This window comes from Ambystoma mexicanum, chromosome 7q, assembly GCF_040938575.1.
Source record: "Ambystoma mexicanum isolate Mex_15411 chromosome 7q, UKY_AmexF1_1, whole genome shotgun sequence".
Classification (NCBI taxonomy): Eukaryota; Metazoa; Chordata; class Amphibia; order Caudata; family Ambystomatidae; genus Ambystoma; species Ambystoma mexicanum.
The window spans coordinates 1,163,212,838-1,163,232,881 of NC_090941.1; the positions used below are offsets into that span (position 1 = coordinate 1,163,212,838).

General features: G+C 50.0%; 1 protein-coding gene across 1 annotated transcript in view; it reads right to left on the minus strand.

The window, feature by feature from the left end:
• The window catches only part of LOC138528239 (zinc finger protein 850-like), a 160,025-nt gene that overhangs the window by 22,620 nt on the left and 117,361 nt on the right, over positions 1 to 20,044 (minus strand). Inside the window, exon 6 of the mRNA XM_069639695.1 lies at positions 19,479 to 19,586. Within this exon, the coding sequence (XP_069495796.1) occupies positions 19,479 to 19,586 (108 nt within the window). The remainder of the gene's footprint in view (positions 1 to 19,478; positions 19,587 to 20,044) is intronic.

Sequence of the window (20,044 nt, forward strand, 5' to 3'; positions counted from 1 at the left end):
TAGCAGTCAAACCATTCACATACCTGCACTCAGGATAGTGCCATTAGCATTCACACCATTCACACACCTGCACTCAGGCTAGTGTCATTAGCATTCACACCATTCACATACCTGCACTCAGGCTAGTGTCATTAGCATTCACACCATTCACATACCTGCACTCAGGCTAGTGGCATTAGCACTGAAACCATTCACATACCTGCACTCAGGCTAGTGGCATTAGCATTCACACCATTCACATACCTGCACTCAGGCTAGTGCCATTAGCATTAATACCATTCACATACCTGCACTCAGGCTAGTGTCATTAGCATTCACACCATTCACATACCTGCACTCAGGATAGTGCCATTAGCATTAATACCATTCACATACCTGTACTCAGGCTAGTGTCATTAGCATTCACACCATTCACATACCTGCACTCAGGCTAGTGTCATTAGCACGCACACCATTCACATAACTGCACTCAGGCTAGTGTCATTAGCATTAATACCATTCACATAACTGCACTCAGGCTAGTGTCATTAGCATTCACACCATTCACATACCTGCACTCAGGCTAGTGTCATTAGCATTCACACCATTCACATACCTGCACTCAGGCTAGTGTCATTAGCATTCACACCATTCACATACCAGCACTCAGGATAGTGCCATTAGCACTGAAACCATTCACATACCTGCACTCAGGCTAGTGTCATTAGCATTCACACCATTCACATACCTGCACTCAGGCTAGTGTCATTAGCATTCACACCATTCACATACCTGCACTCAGGCTAGTGTCATTAGCACTGAAACCATTCACATACCTGCACTCAGGCTAGTGTCATTAGCATTCACATCATTCACATACCTGCACTCAGGCTAGTGTCATTAGCACTCGCACCATTCACATACCTGCACTCAGGCTAGTGTCATTAGCACTGAAACCATTCACATACCTGCACTCAGGCTAGTGTCATTACCACTGAAATCATTCACATACCTGCACTCAGGCTAGTGTCATTAGCACTGAAACCATTCACATACCTGCACTCAGGCTAGTGTCATTAGCATTCACATCATTCACATACCTGCACTCAGGCTAGTGTCATTAGCACTCGCACCATTCACATACCTGCACTCAGGCTAGTGTCATTAGCACTGAAACCATTCACATACCTGCACTCAGGCTAGTGTCATTAGCACTGAAACCATTCACATACCTGCACTCAGGCTAGTGTCATTAGCACTGAAACCATTCACATACCTGTACTCAGGCTAGTGTCATTAGCATTCACACCATTCATATACCTGCACTCAGGCTAGCGGCATTAGCACTGAAACCATTCACATACCTGTACTCAGGCTAGTGTCATTAGCATTCACACCATTCACATACCTGCACTCAGGCTAGTGGCATTAGCACTCACACCATTCACATACCTGCACTCAGGCTAGTGTCATTAGCATTCACATACCTGCAATCAGGCTAGTGTCATTAGCATTCACACCATTCACATACCTGCACTCAGGCTAGTGTCATTAGCATTAATACCATTCACATACCTGTACTCAGGCTAGTGTCATTAGCATTCACACCATTCACATACCTGCACTCAGGCTAGTGTCATTAGCACTGAAACCATTCACATACCTGCACTCAGGCTAGTGTCATTAGCATTCACACCATTCACATACCTGCACTCAGGCTAGTGTCATTAGCACTGAAACCATTCACATACCTGCACTCAGGCTAGTGTCATTAGCATTCACACCATTCACATACCTGCAATCAGGCTAGTGTCATTAGCATTCATACCATTCACATACCTGCACTCAGGCTAGTGTCATTAGCATTCACACCATTCACATACCTGCAATCAGGCTAGTGTCATTAGCACTGAAACCATTCACATACCTGCACTCAGGCTAGTGTCATTAGCACTGAAACCATTCACATACCTGCACTCAGGCTAGTGTCATTAGCACTGAAACCATTCACATACCTGCACTCAGGCTAGTGTCATTAGCATTCACACCATTCCCATACCTGCAATCAGGCTAGTGTCATTAGCACTGAAACCATTCACATACCTGCACTCAGGCTAGTGTCATTAGCACTGAAACCATTCACATACCTGCACTCAGGCTAGTGTCATTAGCACTGAAACCATTCACATACCTGCACTCAGGCTAGTGTCATTAGCATTCACACCATTCACATACCTGCAATCAGGCTAGTGTCATTAGCATTCATACCATTCACATACCTGCACTCAGGCTAGTGTCATTAGCATTCACACCATTCACATACCTGCACTCAGGCTAGTGTCATTAGCATGCACACCATTCACATAACTGCACTCAGGCTAGTGTCATTAGCATTCACACCATTCACATACCTGCACTCAGGCTAGTGGCATTAGCATTCACACCATTCACATACCTGCACTCAGGCTAGTGGCATTGGCACTGAAACCATTCACATACCTGCACTCAGGCTAGTGGCATTAGCACTGAAACCATTCACATACCTGCACTCAGGCTAGTGCCATTAGCATTCACACCATTCACATACCTGCACTCAGGCTAGTGTCATTAGCATTAATACCATTCACATACCTGCACTCAGGCTAGTGTCATTAGCACTGAAACCATTCACATACCTGCACTCAGGCTAGTGTCATTAGCATTCACACCATTCACATACCTGCACTCAGGCTAGTGTCATTAGCACTGAAACCATTCACATACCTGCACTCAGGCTAGTGGCATTAGCACTGAAACCATTCACATACCTGCACTCAGGCTAGTGCCATTAGCATTCACACCATTCACATACCTGCACTCAGGCTAGTGTCATTAGCATTAATACCATTCACATACCTGTACTCAGGCTAGTGTCATTAGCATTCACACCATTCACATACCTGCACTCAGGCTAGTGTCATTAGCATTAATACCATTCACATACCTGCACTCAGGCTAGTGTCATTAGCACTGAAACCATTCACATACCTGCACTCAGGCTAGTGTCATTAGCATTCACATCATTCACATACCTGCACTCAGGCTAGTGTCATTAGCACTCGCACCATTCACATACTTGCACGCAGGATAGTGACATTAACATTCACACCATTCACATACCTGCACTCAGGCTAGTGTCATAAGCATTCACACCATTCACATACCTGCACTCAGGCTAATGTCATTAGCACTCACACCATTCACATACCTGTACTCAGGCTAGTGTCATTAGCATTCACACCATTCACATACCTGCACTCAGGCTAGTGTCATTAGCATTCACACCATTCACATACCTGCACTCAGGATAGTGCCATTAGCACTGAAACCATTCACATACCTGCACTCAGGCTAGTGTCATTAGCATTCACACCATTCACATACCTGCACTCAGGCTAGTGTCATTAGCATTCACACCATTCACATACCTGCAATCAGGCTAGTGTCATTAGCATTCACACCATTCACATACCTGCACTCAGGCTAGTGTCATTAGCACTGAAACCATTCACATACCTGCACTCAGGCTAGTGTCATTAGCATTCACATCATTCACATACCTGCACTCAGGCTAGTGTCATTAGCACTCGCACCATTCACATACCTGCACTCAGGCTAGTGTCATTAGCACTGAAAACATTCACATACCTGCACTCAGGCTAGTGTCATTAGCACTGAAACCATTCACATACCTGCACTCAGGCTAGTGCCATTAGCACTGAAACCATTCACATACCTGCACTCAGGCTAGTGTCATTAGCACTGAAACCATTCACATACCTGCACTCAGGCTAGTGTCATTAGCACTGAAACCATACATACCTGCGCTCAGGCTAGTGTCATTAGCATTCACATACCTGCACTCAGGCTAGTGTCATTAGCACTCGCACCATTCACATACCTGCACTCAGGCTAGTGTCATTAGCACTGAAACCATTCACATACCTGCACTCAGGCTAGTGTCATTAGCACTGAAACCATTCACATACCTACACTCAGGCTAGTGTCATTAGCACTGAAACCATTCACATACCTGCACTCAGGCTAGTGTCATTAGCATTCACATCATTCACATACCTGCACTCAGGCTAGTGTCATTAGCACTCGCACCATTCACATACTTGCACGCAGGATAGTGGCATTAGCATTCACACCATTCACATACCTGCACTCAGGCTAGTGTCATTAGCACTGGAACCATTCACATACCTGCACTCAGGCTAGTGTCATTAGCACTGACACCATTCACATACCTGCACTCAGGCTAGTGTCATTAGCATTCACAGCATTCACATACCTGCATTCAGGCTAGTGTCATTAGCACGCACACCATTCACATACCTGCACTCAGGCTAGTGTCATTAGCACTGGCACCATTCACATACCTGCACTCAGGCTAGTGTCATTAGCACTCACACCATTCACATACCTGCACTCAGGCTAGTGTCATTAGCATTCACACCATTCACATACCTGCACTCAGGCTAGTGTCATTAGCACTGGCACCATTCACATACCTGCACTCAGGCTAGTGTCATTAGCATTCACACCATTCACATACCTGCATTCAGGCGAGTGTCATTAGCACGCACACCATTCACATACCTGCACTCAGGCTAGTGTCATTAGCACTGGCACCATTCACATACCTGCACTCAGGCTAGTGTCATTAGCACTCACACCATTCACATACCTGCACTCAGGCTAGTGTCATTAGCATTCACACCATTCACATACCTGCACTCAGGCTAGTGTCATTAGCACTGGCACCATTCACATACCTGCACTCAGGCTAGTGTCATTAGCACTCACACCATTCACATACCTGCACTCAGGCTAGTGTCATTAGCACTGAAACCATTCACATACCTGCACTCAGGCTAGTGCCATTAGCACTGAAACCATTCACATACCTGCACTCAGGCTAGTGTCATTAGCACTGAAACCATTCACATACCTGCACTCAGGCTAGTGTCATTAGCACTGAAAACATTCACATACCTGCACTCAGGCTAGTGTCATTAGCACTGAAAACATTCACATACCTGCACTCAGGCTAGTGTCATTAGCACTGGAACCATTCACATACCTGCACTCAGGCTAGTGCCATTAGCACTGAAACCATTCACATACCTGCACTCAGGCTAGTGTCATTAGCACTGAAACCATTCACATACCTGCACTCAGGCTAGTGTCATTAGCACTGAAACCATACATACCTGCGCTCAGGCTAGTGTCATTAGCATTCACATACCTGCACTCAGGCTAGTGTCATTAGCACTCGCACCATTCACATACCTGCACTAAGGCTAGTGTCATTAGCACTGAAACCATTCACATACCTGCACTCAGGCTAGTGTCATTAGCACTGAAACCATTCACATACCTGCACTCAGGCTAGTGTCATTAGCACTGAAACCATTCACATACCTGCACTCAGGCTAGTGTCATTAGCATTCACATCATTCACATACCTGCACTCAGGCTAGTGTCATTAGCACTCGCACCATTCACATACTTGCACGCAGGATAGTGGCATTAGCATTCACACCATTCACATACCTGCACTCAGGCTAGTGTCATTAGCACTGGAACCATTCACATACCTGCACTCAGGCTAGTGTCATTAGCACTCACACCATTCACATACCTGCACTCAGGCTAGTGTCATTAGCATTCACAGCATTCACATACCTGCATTCAGGCTAGTGTCATTAGCACGCACACCATTCACATACCTGCACTCAGGCTAGTGTCATTAGCACTGGCACCATTCACATACCTGCACTCAGGCTAGTGTCATTAGCACTCACACCATTCACATACCTGCACTCAGGCTAGTGTCATTAGCATTCACACCATTCACATATCTGCACTCAGGCTAGTGTCATTAGCACTGGCACCATTCACATACCTGCACTCAGGCTAGTGTCATTAGCATTCACACCATTCACATACCTGCATTCAGGCGAGTGTCATTAGCACGCACACCATTCACATACCTGCACTCAGGCTAGTGTCATTAGCACTGGCACCATTCACATACCTGCACTCAGGCTAGTGTCATTAGCACTCACACCATTCACATACCTGCACTCAGGCTAGTGTCATTAGCATTCACACCATTCACATACCTGCACTCAGGCTAGTGTCATTAGCACTGGCACCATTCACATACCTGCATTCAGGCTAGTGTCATTAGCACTCACACCATTCACATACCTGCACTCAGGCTAGTGTCATTAGCATTCACACCATTCACATACCTGCACTCAGGCTAGTGTCATTAGCACTGGCACCATTCACATACCTGCACTCAGGCTAGTGTCATAAGCACTCACACCATTCACATACCTGCACTCAGGCTAGTGTCATTAGCATTCACACCATTCACATACCTGCACTCAGGCTAGTGTCATTAGCACTCAAACCATTCACATACCTGCACTCAGGCCAGTGTCATTAGAACTCACACCATTCACATACCTGCACTCAGGCCAGTGTAATTAGCACTCACACCATTCACATACCTGCACTCAGGCCAGTGCCATTAGCCTTCACAGCATTCACATACCTGCCCTCAGCGTAAACATAAATGGGGAAAACTACAAAAGCGCACACTTCTCGAAAACGGTACCAAACAGCAGAGACTTGTCCACCGACTACACAGGATCAACATCTTAGGATCAGAGGTGGAGGCTGTTAGGTGACCAAGTAAAAATATGCCAAGAAGCAACTGCGCTTTCAAGGTAAAAACATGTTTTTGACTAATGCTTTCTCAGTATCACCTATGACATGACCCTTCTGTCTGAGTACTGTGACTTCAGGGTTTGTATGTGATGAGAATATATAGATAAGCCTCCCCAGTGTCGGGCAAAGGAGGTGCACAAACACCCGCATTATATTCAGGTTGATATCCATCCTTACCAAAGACTCCTTTACTGCATTTCTTTAACCTTTAACCCTTTCTCGCTTGTCGTCCATAACAGGGGCCTTTTGTCACAAGGCATTTTACAGAAGGCGTTTTCATGTTACCCCTCAATGCCAACAATCTTTCCATGCAATCTCTTTCAACATCAATTCACACTATACAGGCTTTCTTTACAGAATCAGCACTACAGCTTGGAGCATCGTAGACCATCATTTTAGCACAGTGTTGGCCTGTAAATGACTTCATCCTCATCCCCTTAAGAGTAGCCTCTTCAATTACAATGGTTCATGCCATTTAAAGAAACAGTGGGGCTTGGTAAACCTGCCCATTGGGACTATCTTGATATAATCTACTTGGACTTCTGCTCAGCCTCTGCACCCCTAGCGTCAGGAGCTTTAGAGTGATGTGCCGTCTTCTGCTCAGCCTCTGCACCCCTCATCAGGAGCTTTAGAGTGATGTACCGTCTTCTGTTCAGCCTCTGCACCCCTAGTGTCAGGAGCTTTAGAGTGATGTGCTGTCTTCTGCTCAGCCGCTGCACCTCTAGTGTCAGGAGCTTTAGAGTGATGTGCCGTCTTCTGCTCAGCCTCTGCACCCCTAGCGTCAGGAGCTTTAGAGTGATGTGCTGTCTTCTGCTCAACCTCTGCACCCCTAGTGTCAGGAGCTTTAGAGTGATGTGCCGTCTTCTGCTCAGCCTCTGCACCCCTCATCAGGAGCTTTAGAGTGATGTACCGTCTTCTCTTCAGCCTCTGCACCCCTAGCATAAGGAGCTTTAGAGTGATGTGCTCTTTTCTGTTCAGCCTCTGCACCCCTAGTGTCAGGAGCTTTAGAGTGATGTGCCATCTTCTGTTCAGCCTCTGCACCCCTCATTAGGAGCTGTAGAATAAAGTGCCATCTTCTGCTCAACCTCTGCACCCCCAGTGTCAGGAGCTTTAGAGTGATGTGCCGTCTTCTGCTCAGCCTCTGCACCCCTCATCAGGAGCTTTAGAATGAAGTGCCGTCTTCTGCTCAGCCTCTGCACCCCTAGTGTCAGGAAATTTAGTGTGATGTGCTGTCGTCTGCTCAGTTTCTGCACCCCTAGCAACAGGAGCTTTAGAGTGATGTGTCGTCTTCTGCTCAGCCTCTGCACCCCTAATCAGGAGCTTTAGAGTGATGTGCCGTCTTCTGCTCAACCTCTACAACCCTAGTGTCAGGAGCTTTAGAGTGATGTGCCATCTTGGGATCAACCTCTCCAGCCCTAGTGTCAGGAGCTTTAGAGTGATGTGCTGTCTTCTGTTCAGCCTCTGCACACCTAGCATCAAGAGCTTTAGAGTGATGTGCCGTCTTCTGCTCAGCCTCTGCACCCCTAGCATCAGGAGCTTTACAGCGATGTGCCATCTTCTGCTCAGCCTCTGCACCCCTAGCATCAGGAGCTTTAGAGTGATGTGCCGTCTTCTGCTCAGCCTCTGCACCCCTTGCATCAGTTGCTTTAGAGTGATATGCCATCTTCTGCTCAGCCTCTGCACCCCTAGCATCAGGAGCTTTAGAGTAATGTGCTGTCATCTGCTCAGCCTCTGCCCCCTAGTTTCAGGAGCTTTAGGGTGATGTGCTGTCTTCTGTTCAGCCTCTGCACCCCTAGTGTCAGGAGCTTTAGAGTAATGTGCTGTCTCCTGCTCAGCCTCTGCACCCCTAGCATCAGGAGCTTTAGAGTGATGTGCTGTCTTCTGTTCAGCCTCTGCACCCCTAGTGTCAGGAGCTTTAGAGTAATGTGCTGTCTCCTGTTCAGCCTCTGCACCCCTAACATCAGGAGCTTTAGAGTGATGTGCTGTCTTCTGTTCAGCTTCTGCACCCCTAGCATCAGGAGCTGTAGAGTGATGTACCGTCTTCTGTTCAGCCTCTGCACCCCTAGAATCAGGAGCTTTAGAGTGATGTGCCATCTTCTGTTCAGCCTCTATACCCCTGACATCAGGAGCTTTAGAGTGATGTGCTGTCTTCTTCTCAACCTCTGCACCCGAAGCGCCAGGAGCTTAGAGTGATGTGCTGTCTTCTGCTCAGCCTCTGCACCCCTAGCGTCAGGAGCTTTAGAGTGATGTGCTGTCTTCTGCTCAGCCTCTGCACCCCTAGCGTCAGGAGCTTTAGAGTGATGTGCTGTCTTCTGCTCAGCCTCTGCACCCCTAGCATCAGGAGCTTTAGAGTGATGTGCTGTCTTCTGCTCAGCCTCTGCACCCCTAGTGTCAGGAGCTTTAGAGTGATGTGCTGTCTTCGGTTCAGCCTGTGCACCCCTAGCATCAGGAGCTGTAGAATGAAGTGCCGTCTTCTGCTCAGCCTCTGCACCCCTAGCATCAGGAGCTGTAGAATGAAGTGCCGTCTTCGGTTCAGCCTCTACACCCCTAGTGTCAGGAGCTTTAGAGTGATGTGCTGTCTTCTGCTCAGCCTCTGCACCCCTAGCGTCAGGAGCTTTACAGTGATGTGCCGTCTTCTGCTCAGCCTCTGCACCCCTAGCATCAGGAGCTTTAGAGTGATGTACTGTCTTCTGTTCAGCCTCTGCACCCCTAGCATCAGGAGCTTTAGTGTTATGGGCTGTCTTCTGCTCAGCCTCTGCACCCCTAACATCAGGAGCTTTAGAGGGATGTGCTGTCTTCTGTTCAGCCTCTGCACCCCTAGCATCAGTTGCGTTAGAGTGATGTGCCGTCTTCGGTTCAGCCTCTGCACCCCTAGCGTCAGGAGATTTAGAGTGATGTGTCGTCTTCTGCTCAGCCTCTGCACCCCTAGCATCAGGAGCTTTAGAGTGAGGTGCCGTCTTCAGCTCAGCCTCTGCACCCCTAGCATCAGGAGCTTTAGATTGATGTGCCATCTTGAGCTCAACCGTTGCACCCCTAGTGTCAGGAGCTTTAGTGTGATGTGCTGTCTTCTGTTCAGCCTCTGCACCCCTAGCGTCAGGAGCTTTAGAGTGATGTGTCGTCTTCTGCTCAGCCTCTGCACCCCTAGCATCAGGAGCTTTAGAGTGATGTGTCGTCTTCTGCTCAGCCTCTGCACCCCTAGCATCAGGAGCTTTAGAGTGATATGCCATCTTCTGCTCAGCCTCTGAACCCCTGGCATCAGGAGCTTTAGAGTGATATGCCATCTTCTGCTCAGCCTCTGCACCCCTGGCATCAGGAGCTTTAGAGTGATGTGTCGTCTTCTGCTCAGCCTCTGCACCCCTAGCATCAGGTGCTTTACAGTTCTGTGCGGTCTTCTGTTCAGCCTCTGCACTCCTAGCATCCGGAGCTGTAGAGTGATTTACCGTCTTCTGTTCAGCCTCTGCACCCCAGAATCAGGAGCTTTAGAGTGATGTGCTCCTTCGGCTCAACCTCTGCACCCCAAACGCCAGGAGCTTTAGAGTGATGTGCTGTCGTCTGCTCAGCCTCTGCCCCCCCCCCCTAGTTTCAGGAGCTTTAGAGTGATGTGCTGTCTTCTGCTCAGCCTCTGCCCCCCCTAGTGTCAGGAACTTTAGAGTGATGTTCTGTCTTCTGCTCAGCCTCTGCCCCCCTAGGGTCAGGAGCTTTAGAGTGATGTGCTGTCTTCTGCTCAGCCTCTGCACCCCTAGCGTCAGGAGCTTTAGAGTGATGTGTTGTCTTCTGTTCAGCCTCTACACCCCTAGCATTAGGAGCTTTAGAGTGATGTGCTGTCTTCTGTTCAGCCTCTGCACCCCTAGCATCATGAGCTTTAGGGTGATGTGCTGTCTTCTGCTCAGCCTCTGAACCCTAGCATCAGGAGGTTTAGAGTGAGGTGCCATCTTCTGCTCAGCCTCTGCACCCCTAGCATCAGGAGCTTTAGAGTGATGTGCCATCTTGAGCTCAACCGCTGCACCCCTAGTGTCAGGAGCTTTAGTGTGATGTGCTGTCTTCTGTTCAGCCTCTGCACCCCTAGCATCAGGTGCTTTAGAGTGATATGCCATCTTCTGCTCAGCCGCTGCACCCCTAGCATCAGGAGCTTTAGAGTGATGTACTGTCTTCTGTTCAGCCTCTGCACCCCTAGTATCAGGAGATTTAAAGTGATGTGCTGTCTCCTGCTCAGCCTCTGCACCCCTAGCATCAGGAGCTTTAGAGTGATGTGCTGTCTTCTGCTCAGCCTCTGCACCCCTAGCGTCAGGAGCTTTAGAGTGATGTGCTGTCTTCTGTTCAGCCTCTGCACCCCTAGCATCAGGAGCTTTAGAGTGATGTGCCGTCTTCGGTTCAGCCTCTGCACCCCTAGCATCAGTTGCTTTAGAGTGATATGCCGTCTTCGGTTCAGCCTCTGCAGCCCTAGCATCAGTTGCTTTAGAGTGATATGCCATCTTCTGCTCAACCTCTGCACCCCTAGTGTCAGGAGCTTTAGAGTGATGTGCTGTCTTCTGTTCAGCCTCTGCACCCCTAGCATCAGGAGCTGTAGAGTGATGTGCCGTCTTCTGTTCAGCCTCTGCACCCCTAGCATCAGGAGCTTTAGAGTGATGTGCCGTCTTCTGTTCAGCCTCTGCACCCCTAGCATCAGGAGCTTTAGAGTGATGTGCCGTCTTCTGCTCAGCTTCTGCACCCCTAGCATCAGGAGCTTTAGAGTGAGGTGCCGTCTTCTGCTCAGCCTCTGCACCCCTAGCATCAGGAGCTTTAGAGTGAGGTGCCATCTTCTGCTCAGCCTCTGCACCCCTAGCATCAGGTGCTTTACAGTGATGTGCTGTCTTCTGTTCAGCCTCTGCACTCCTAGCATCAGGAGCTGTAGAGTGATGTACCGTCTACTGTTCAGCCTCTGCACCCCTCATCGGGAGCTTTAGAGTGATGTGCTGTCTTCGGCTCAGCCTCTGCACCCCTAACATCAGGAGCTTTAGAGGGATGTGCTGTCTTCTGTTCAGCCTCTGCACCCCTAGCATCAGTTGCGTTAGAGTGATGTGCCGTCTTCGGTTCAGCCTCTGCACCCCTAGCGTCAGGAGATTTAGAGTGATGTGTCGTCTTCTGCTCAGCCTCTGCACCCCTAGCATCAGGAGCTTTAGAGTGAGGTGCCGTCTTCAGCTCAGCCTCTGCACCCCTAGCATCAGGAGCTTTAGAGTGATGTGCCATCTTGAGCTCAACCGTTGCACCCCTAGTGTCAGGAGCTTTAGTGTGATGTGCTGTCTTCTGTTCAGCCTCTGCACCCCTAGCGTCAGGAGCTTTAGAGTGATGTGTCGTCTTCTGCTCAGCCTCTGCACCCCTAGCATCAGGAGCTTTAGAGTGATGTGTCGTCTTCTGCTCAGCCTCTGCACCCCTAGCATCAGGAGCTTTAGAGTGATATGCCATCTTCTGCTCAGCCTCTGCACCCCTGGCATCAGGAGCTTTAGAGTGATATGCCATCTTCTGCTCAGCCTCTGCACCCCTGGCATCAGGAGCTTTAGAGTGATGTGTCGTCTTCTGCTCAGCCTCTGCACCCCTAGCATCAGGTGCTTTACAGTTCTGTGCGGTCTTCTGTTCAGCCTCTGCACTCCTAGCATCAGGAGCTTTAGAGTGAGGTGCCATCTTCTGCTCAGCCTCTGCACCCCTGACATCAGGAGCTTTAGTGATGTGTCGTCTTCTGCTCAGCCTCTGCACCCCTAGCATCAGGTGCTTTACAGTGATGTGCTGTCTTCTGTTCAGCCTCTGCACTCCTAGCATCAGGAGCTGTAGAGTGATGTACCGTCTTCTGTTCAGCCTCTGCACCCCTCATCGGGAGCTTTAGAGTGATGTGCTGTCTTCGGCTCAACCTCTGCACCCCAAACGCCAGGAGCTTTAGAGTGATGTGCTGTCTTCTGCTCAGCCTCTGCACCCCTAGCATCAGGAGCAGTAGAATGAAGTGCCATCTTCTGCTCAGCCTCTGCACCCCTAGTGTCCGGAGCTTTAGAGTGATGTGTCGTCTTCGGTTCAGCCTCTGCACCCCTAGCATCAGGAGCTGTAGAATGAAGTGCCGTCTTCTGCTCAGCCTCTGCCCCCGTAGCATCAGGAGCTTTAGAGTGATGTGCTGTCTTCGGTTCAGCCTCTGCATCCCTAGCATCAGTTGCTTTAGAGTGATATGCCATCTTCTGCTCTGCCTCTGCACCCCTAGCATCAGGAGCTGTAGAATGAAGTGCCGTCTTCTGCTCAGCCTCTGCACCCCTAGTGTCAAGAGCTTTAGAGTGATGTGCCGTCTTCGGTTCAGCCTCTGCATCCCTAGAATCAGTTGCTTTAGAGTGGTATGCCATCTTCTGCTCAGCCTCTGCCCCCCTAGCATCAGGAGCTTTAGAGTTATGTGCCGTCTTCTCTTCAGCCTCTGCACCCCTAGCGTCAGGAGCTTTAGAGTCATGTGCTGTCTTCTGTTCAGCTCTGCACCCCTAGCATCAGGAGCTTTAGAGTGATGTGCTGTCTTCTGCTCAGCCTCTGCAACCCTGGCATCATGAGCTTTAGAGTGATGTGCCATCTTGAGCTCAACCGCTGCACCCCTGGCATCAGGAGCTTTACAGTGGAAGTGCCGTCTTCTGTTCATCCTCTGCACCCCTAGCATCAGGAGCTTTATGTGCCGTCTTCTGCTCAGCCTCTGCACCCCTAGCATCAGGAGCTTTACAGTGGAAGTGCCGTCTTCTGCTCATCCTCTGCACCCCTAGCGTCAGGAGCTTTAGGGTGATGTGCTGTCTTCTGTTCAGCCTCTGCACCCCTAGCGTCAGGAGCTTTAGTGTGATGTGCCGTCTTCTGCTCAGCCTCTGCACTCCTAGTGTCAGGAGCTTTAGTGTGAAGTGCCGTCTTCTGCTCAGCCTCTGCACCCCTAGCATCAGGAACTTTAGAGTGATGTGTCGTCTTCTGCTCAGCCTCTGCACCCCTAGCATCAGGAGCTTTAGAGTGATGTGCTGTCTTCTGCTCAGCCTCTGCACCCCTAGCATCAGGAGCTTTAGAGTGATGTGTCGTCTTCTGCTCAGCCTCTGCACCCCTAGCATCAGGAGCTTTAGAGTGATGTGTCGCCTTCTGCTCAGCCTCTGCACCCCTAATCAGGAGCTTTAGAGTGATGTGTCGTCTTCTGTTCAGCCTCTGCACCCCTAGCATCAGGAGCTTTAGAGTGATGTGTCGTCTTCTGCTCAGCCTCTGTACCCCTAGCATCAGGAGCTTTAGAGTGATGTGTCGCCTTCTGCTCAGCCTCTGCACCCCTAATCAGGAGCTTTAGAGTGATGTGTAGTCTTCTGTTCAGCCTCTGCACCCCTAGCATCAGGAGCTTTAGTGTGATGTGCCGTCTTCTGCTCAGCCTCTGCACTCCTAGTGTCAGGAGCTTTAGTGTGAAGTGCCGTCTTCTGCTCAGCCTCTGCACCCCTAGCATCAGGAGCTTTAGAGTGATGTGCCGTCTTCTGCTCAGCCTCTGCACCCCTAGCATCAGGAGCTTTAGAGTGATGTGTCGCCTTCTGCTCAGCCTCTGCACCCCTAATCAGGAGCTTTAGAGTGATGTGTCGTCTTCTGCTCAGCCTCTGCACCCCTAGCATCAGGAGCTTTAGAGTGATGTGCTGTCTTCTGCTCAGCCTCTGCACCCCTAGCATCAGGAGCTTTAGAGTGATGTGTCGTCTTCTGCTCAGCCTCTGCACCCCTAGCATCAGGAGCTTTAGAGTGATGTGCTGTCTTCTGCTCAGCCTCTGCAACCCTGGCATCATGAGCTTTAGAGTGATGTGCCATCTTGAGCTCAACCGCTGCACCCCTGGCATCAGGAGCTTTACAGTGGAAGTACCGTCTTCTGTTCATCCTCTGCACCCCTAGCATCAGGAGCTTTATGTGCCGTCTTCTGCTCAGCCTCTGCACCCCTAGCATCAGGAGCTTTACAGTGGAAGTGCCGTCTTCTGCTCATCCTGTGCACCCCTAGCGTCAGGAGCTTTAGTGTGATGTGCCGTCTTCTGCTCAGCCTCTGCACTCCTAGTGTCAGGAGCTTTAGTGTTAAGTGCCGTCTTCTGCTCAGCCTCTGCACCCCTAGCGTCAGGAGCTTTAGAGTGATGTGCTGTCTTCTGTTCAGCCTCTGCACCCCTGGCATCAGGAGCTTTACAGTGATGTGCCGTCTTTTGTTCAGCCTCTGCACCCCTGGCACCAGGAGCTTTACAGTGATGTGCCGTCTCTGTTCAGCCTCTGCACCCCTGGCATCAGGAGCTTTACAGTGATGTGCCGTCTTTTGTTCAGCCTCTGCACCCCTGGCACCAGGAGCTTTACAGTGATGTGCCGTCTTTTGTTCAGCCTCTGCACCCCTGGCACCAGGAGCTTTACAGTGATGTGCTGTCTTCTGTTCAGCCTCTGCACCCCTAGCATCAGGAGCTTTAGAGTGATGTGCCGTCTTCTGCTCAGCCTCTGCACCCCTAGCATCAGGGGCTTTAGAGTGATGTGTTGTCTTCTGCTCAGCAGCTGCACCCTTAGTGTCAGGAGCTTTAGGGGGATGTGCTGTCTTCTGCTCAGCCTCTGCACCCCTAACATCAGGAGCTTTAGAGTGATGTGCTCTCTTCTGCTCAGCCTCTGCACTCCTAACTTCAGGAGCTTTAGAGGGATTTGCCGTCTTCTGCTCAGCCTCTGCACCCCTAGCTTCAGGAGCTTTAGAGGGATGTGCTTTCTGCTCAGCCTCTGCACCCCTAGCATCAGGAGCTTTAGAGTGATGTGCCGTCTTCTGCTCAGCCTCTGCACCCCTTGATGTGCCGTCTTCTGCACCCCTAGCATCAGGAGCTTTAGAGTGATGTTCCGTCTTCTGTTCAGCCTCTGCACCCCTAGTGTCAGGAGCTTTAGAGTGATGTGCCATCTTCTGCTCAGCCTCTGCACCCCTAGTGTCAGGAGCTTTAGAGTGATGTGCCGTCTTCTGCTCAGCCTCTGCACCCCTGGCATCAGGAGCTTTAGAGTGATGTGCCGTCTTCTGCTCAGCCTCTGCACCCCTAGCATCAGGAGCTTTAGTGTGAAGTGCCGTCTTCTGCTCAGCCTCTGCACCCCTAGCATCAGGAGCTTTAGAGTGATGTGTCGTCGTCTGCTCAGCCTCTGCACCCCTAGCATCAGGAGCTTTAGAGTGATGTGTCGCCTTCTGCTCAGCCTCTGCACCCCTAATCAGGAGCTTTAGAGTGGTGTCGTCTTCTGCTCAGCCTCTGCACCCCTAATCAGGAGCTTTAGAGTGATGTACTGTCTTCTGTTCAGTCTCTGCACCCCTGGCATCAGGAGCTTTACAGTGATGTGCCGTCTTTTGTTCAGCCTCTGCACCCCTGGCACCAGGAGCTTTACAGTAATGTGCCGTCTTCTATTCAGCCTCTGCACCCCTGGCATCAGGAGCTTTACAGTGATGTGCTGTCTTCTGTTCAGCCTCTGCACCTCTAGCATCAGGACCTTTAGAGTGATGTGCCGTCTTCTGCTCAGCCTCTGCCCCCCTAGCATCAGGAGCTTTAGAGTGATGTGCCGTCTTCTGCTCAGCCTCTGCACCCCTAGCATCAGGAGCTTTAGAGTGATGTGCCGTCTTCTGCTCAGCCTCTGCACCCCTAGCATCAGGAGCTTTAGAGTGATGTGCCGTCTTCTGCTCAGCCTCTGCACCCCTAGTGTCAGGATCTTTAGAGTGATGTACTGTCTTCCGCTCAGCCTCTGCACCCCTAGCATCAGGAGCTTTAGAGTGATGTGCCCTCTTCTGCTCAGCCTCTGCACCCCTTGATGTGCCGTCTTCTGCTCAGCCTCTGCACCCCTAGCATCAGGAGCTTTAGAGTGATGTGCCGTCCTCTGCTCAGCCTCTGCACCCCTTGATGTGCCGTCTTCTGTTCAGCCTCTGCACCCCTAGTGTCAGGAGCTTTAGAGTGATGTACTGTCTTCCGCTCAGCCTCTGCACCCCTAGCATCAGGAGCTTTAGAGTGATGTGCCGTCTTCTGCTCAGCCTCTGCACCCCTTGATGTGCCGTCTTCTGTTCAGCCTCTGCACCCCTAGTGTCAGGAGCTTTAGAGTGATGTGCCATCTTCTGCTCAGCCTCTGCACCCCTAGTGTCAGGAGCTTTAGAGTGATGTGCCGTCTTCTGCTCAGCCTCTGCACCCCTAGTGTCAGGAGCTTTAGAGTGATGTGCCGTCTTCTGCTCAGCCTCTGCACCCCTAGCAAGAGTGATGTGCCGTCATCTGCTCAGCCTCTGCACGGCTAGCATCAGGAGCTTTAGAGTGATGTGCCGTCATCTGCTCAGCCTCTGCACTCTTAGCATCAGGAGCTTTAGAGTGATGTGCCGTCTTCTGCTCAGCCTCTGCACCCCTAGCATCCGGAGCTTTAGAGTGATGTGCTGTCATCTGCTCAGCCTCTGCACCCCTAGCATCAGGAGCTTTAGAGTGATGTGCCGTCTTCTGCTCAGCCTCTGCACCCCTAGCATCAGGAGCTTTAGAGTGATGTGCCGTCTTCTGCTCAGCCTCTGCACCCCTAGCATCAGGAGCTTTAGAGTGAAGTGCCGTCTTCGGCTCAGCCTCTGCACCCCTAGCATCAGGAGCTTTAGAGTGATGTGCCGTCTTCTGCTCAGCCTCTGCACCCCTAACATCAGGAGCTTTAGAGTGATGTGCCGTCTTCTGCTCAGCCTCTGCACCCCTAGCGTCAGGAGCTTTAGAGTGATGTGCCGTCTTCTGCTCAGCCTCTGCACCCCTGGCGTCAGGAGCTTTAGAGTGATGTGCCGTCTTCTGCTCAGCCTCTGCACCCCTAGTGTCAGGAGCTTTAGAGTGATGTGCTGTCTTCCGCTCAGCCTCTGCACCCCTAGCGTCAGGAGCTTTAGAGTGATGTGCCGTCTTCTGCTCAGCCTCTGCACCCCTGGCATCAGGAGCTTTAGAGTGATGTGTCGTCTTCTGCTCAGCCTCTGCACCCCTAGCATCAGGTGCTTTACAGTTCTGTGCGGTCTTCTGTTCAGCCTCTGCACTCCTAGCATCCGGAGCTGTAGAGTGATTTACCGTCTTCTGTTCAGCCTCTGGACCCCTCATCGGGAGCTTTAGAGTGATGTGCTGCCTTCTGCTCAGCCTCTGCACCTCTAGTGTCAGGAGCTTTAGAGGGATGTGCCGTCTTCTGCTCAGCCTCTGCACCCCTAGCGTCAGGAGCTTTAGAGTGAGAGTGATGTGCTGTCTTCCGCTCAGCCTCTGCACCCCTAGCATCAGGAGCTTTAGAGTGATGTGCCGTCTTCTGCTCAGCCTCTGCACCCCTAGCGTCAGGAGTTTTAGAGTGAGAGTGATGTGCTGTCTTCCGCTCAGCCTCTGCACCCCTAGCATCAGGAGCTTTAGAGTGATGTGCCGTCTTCTGCTCAGCCTCTGCACCCCTAGTGTCAGGAGCTTTAGAGGGATGTGCTGTCTTCTGCTCAGCCTCTGCACCCCTAACATCAGGAGCTTTAGAGTGATGTGCTGTCTTCTGGTCAGAGTTTTAGGCAGAGACACCTTAATCTGTTTCAGGGCGGTGGCTGTATCCTTTTTCAGGCCACCACTAAACTCACCACAGAGCCAGTGTTGCTGGTGGTATACAGTACATTAAGAAGGTGAAGGATTCTATGCCACAATAGCCATTCCAAATCTTGGCCTTTCATATTCACATCCCACTCTGATGAAAAACCTTGTGCCATCTTTAAGGAGTTGGACTTTTGTTAATGGCCAGTCAGCTTTACAGACTGGCTGGCTGATCACCTCACGTTTCCTACGCCTCCTTTTTTGACACCCCACACTTGTTCACCTCTGATGGTGCCTCTCCCGTGACCTTTCACTCTCACCTCCTTTCCTGTTGCTTCTGCCTTTATGCTGCTCAGCTGCTCCTCTCTGCAGCTCTCCGCAAATGTGCAGAGTTTGTGTGCCTCAGTCCAAGGGGGCGGGGGGGGCCCTGAATTGCCTTCTTCACCAAGTCCAGCACCTATCACTCTTCTGTTACTCCGCTCCAACATAGAGTAGTGCCAATTTGAAACATAGTATGCGTCAATGTGACTTTCAGAAATGAAATGATATGATAAGGCATTTGATAAAGTGGCACTTCGTGAGGAAAGCATCATCACAATGACAGAAAGTGTCAAGAACTATGCACCATACGCACATGTGAACGCCTTCTTCTATTTTTACTTACTGGTGGCACCAATAAAACAGTTTGTGTTCACTGGTTTGACCTGCGTGAGGGTCACCACTCACATTGTGGGAACTGATCTTGCTTTCTGTATTAGTGGACTCTCTCTCTCCTGAATCTACATCTCTTGCACGGGTTTCATGGCGTCTCCCTGGCCATACCCTGAGAGCAGGTAGTCTGCAACCAACATCCCCACTTAGGACATGCTGCTCTCACTGGAGGAATGTTCACATTGCAATAGCAGCAGCATACCCTGCCTCACATTCTCAGGAGCACAGAAGCCCCCCTTCAGATACTCTACACATTGGACAAAAAAAGCCAATGGGGTGGTGGTTGAGTTCAGCTTCACTGTCAGTCATTCACTCACTCTGTACATGGGTGACAACAAATAATAGCTTCACACAGGGAAGAACGCAGCGCCCTTAAGTCTCACAAAACTGCCACCAATACTTGGAGGGTCTCTTATTTTGTGTGGGCAATGTACTTTCCTTCACAAGGTTACATTATCGTACTAGGAAGCACCAGTGTCTCACCCATGGCGTAGTCCACGATGCCTCCGCTTTCATCGCACCACGGGAGATCGGGAGGGGGTATCCCACCCCTTGCTTCCGGTGTTGGTGCCATTTCAGTTTTCACAAACCCTCAAACAGAAAAGGAAACCAATTCTAAGTAATGGATTACTTCCAAGGAGTAACGCTCCTGGTCTGCAGTGATGAATTTCAGGTTCTCATAGTGTGCCCAGAGGACATCGATGTTCTCACGTTTGAACTTAACTCTTTATTCATTGTCATTATTTTTATTATTATTGTGATTCGGTTTAAAAGAAATCTTACACAAAAAGAATTCAAACGTGTCAGTGATCATGCATTACAAAAACACAAACGTGGACCAAGAAAAGAAGAAAACATAATTTCCCACCCAAATAATAATCCAACAACAGATTCAAAAGAATAATGTACGTTTCTTATGTTATGTATAAAAACGATTGCTAAATGTTGTCTCATTCCAGAGCAGGATGAAAATAGGAGATATGGAAACAGTACATTTGAATCTTTTGCCTTAAAATCAGAGGAGATTTCAAGTGCTTATAGTCAGAAAG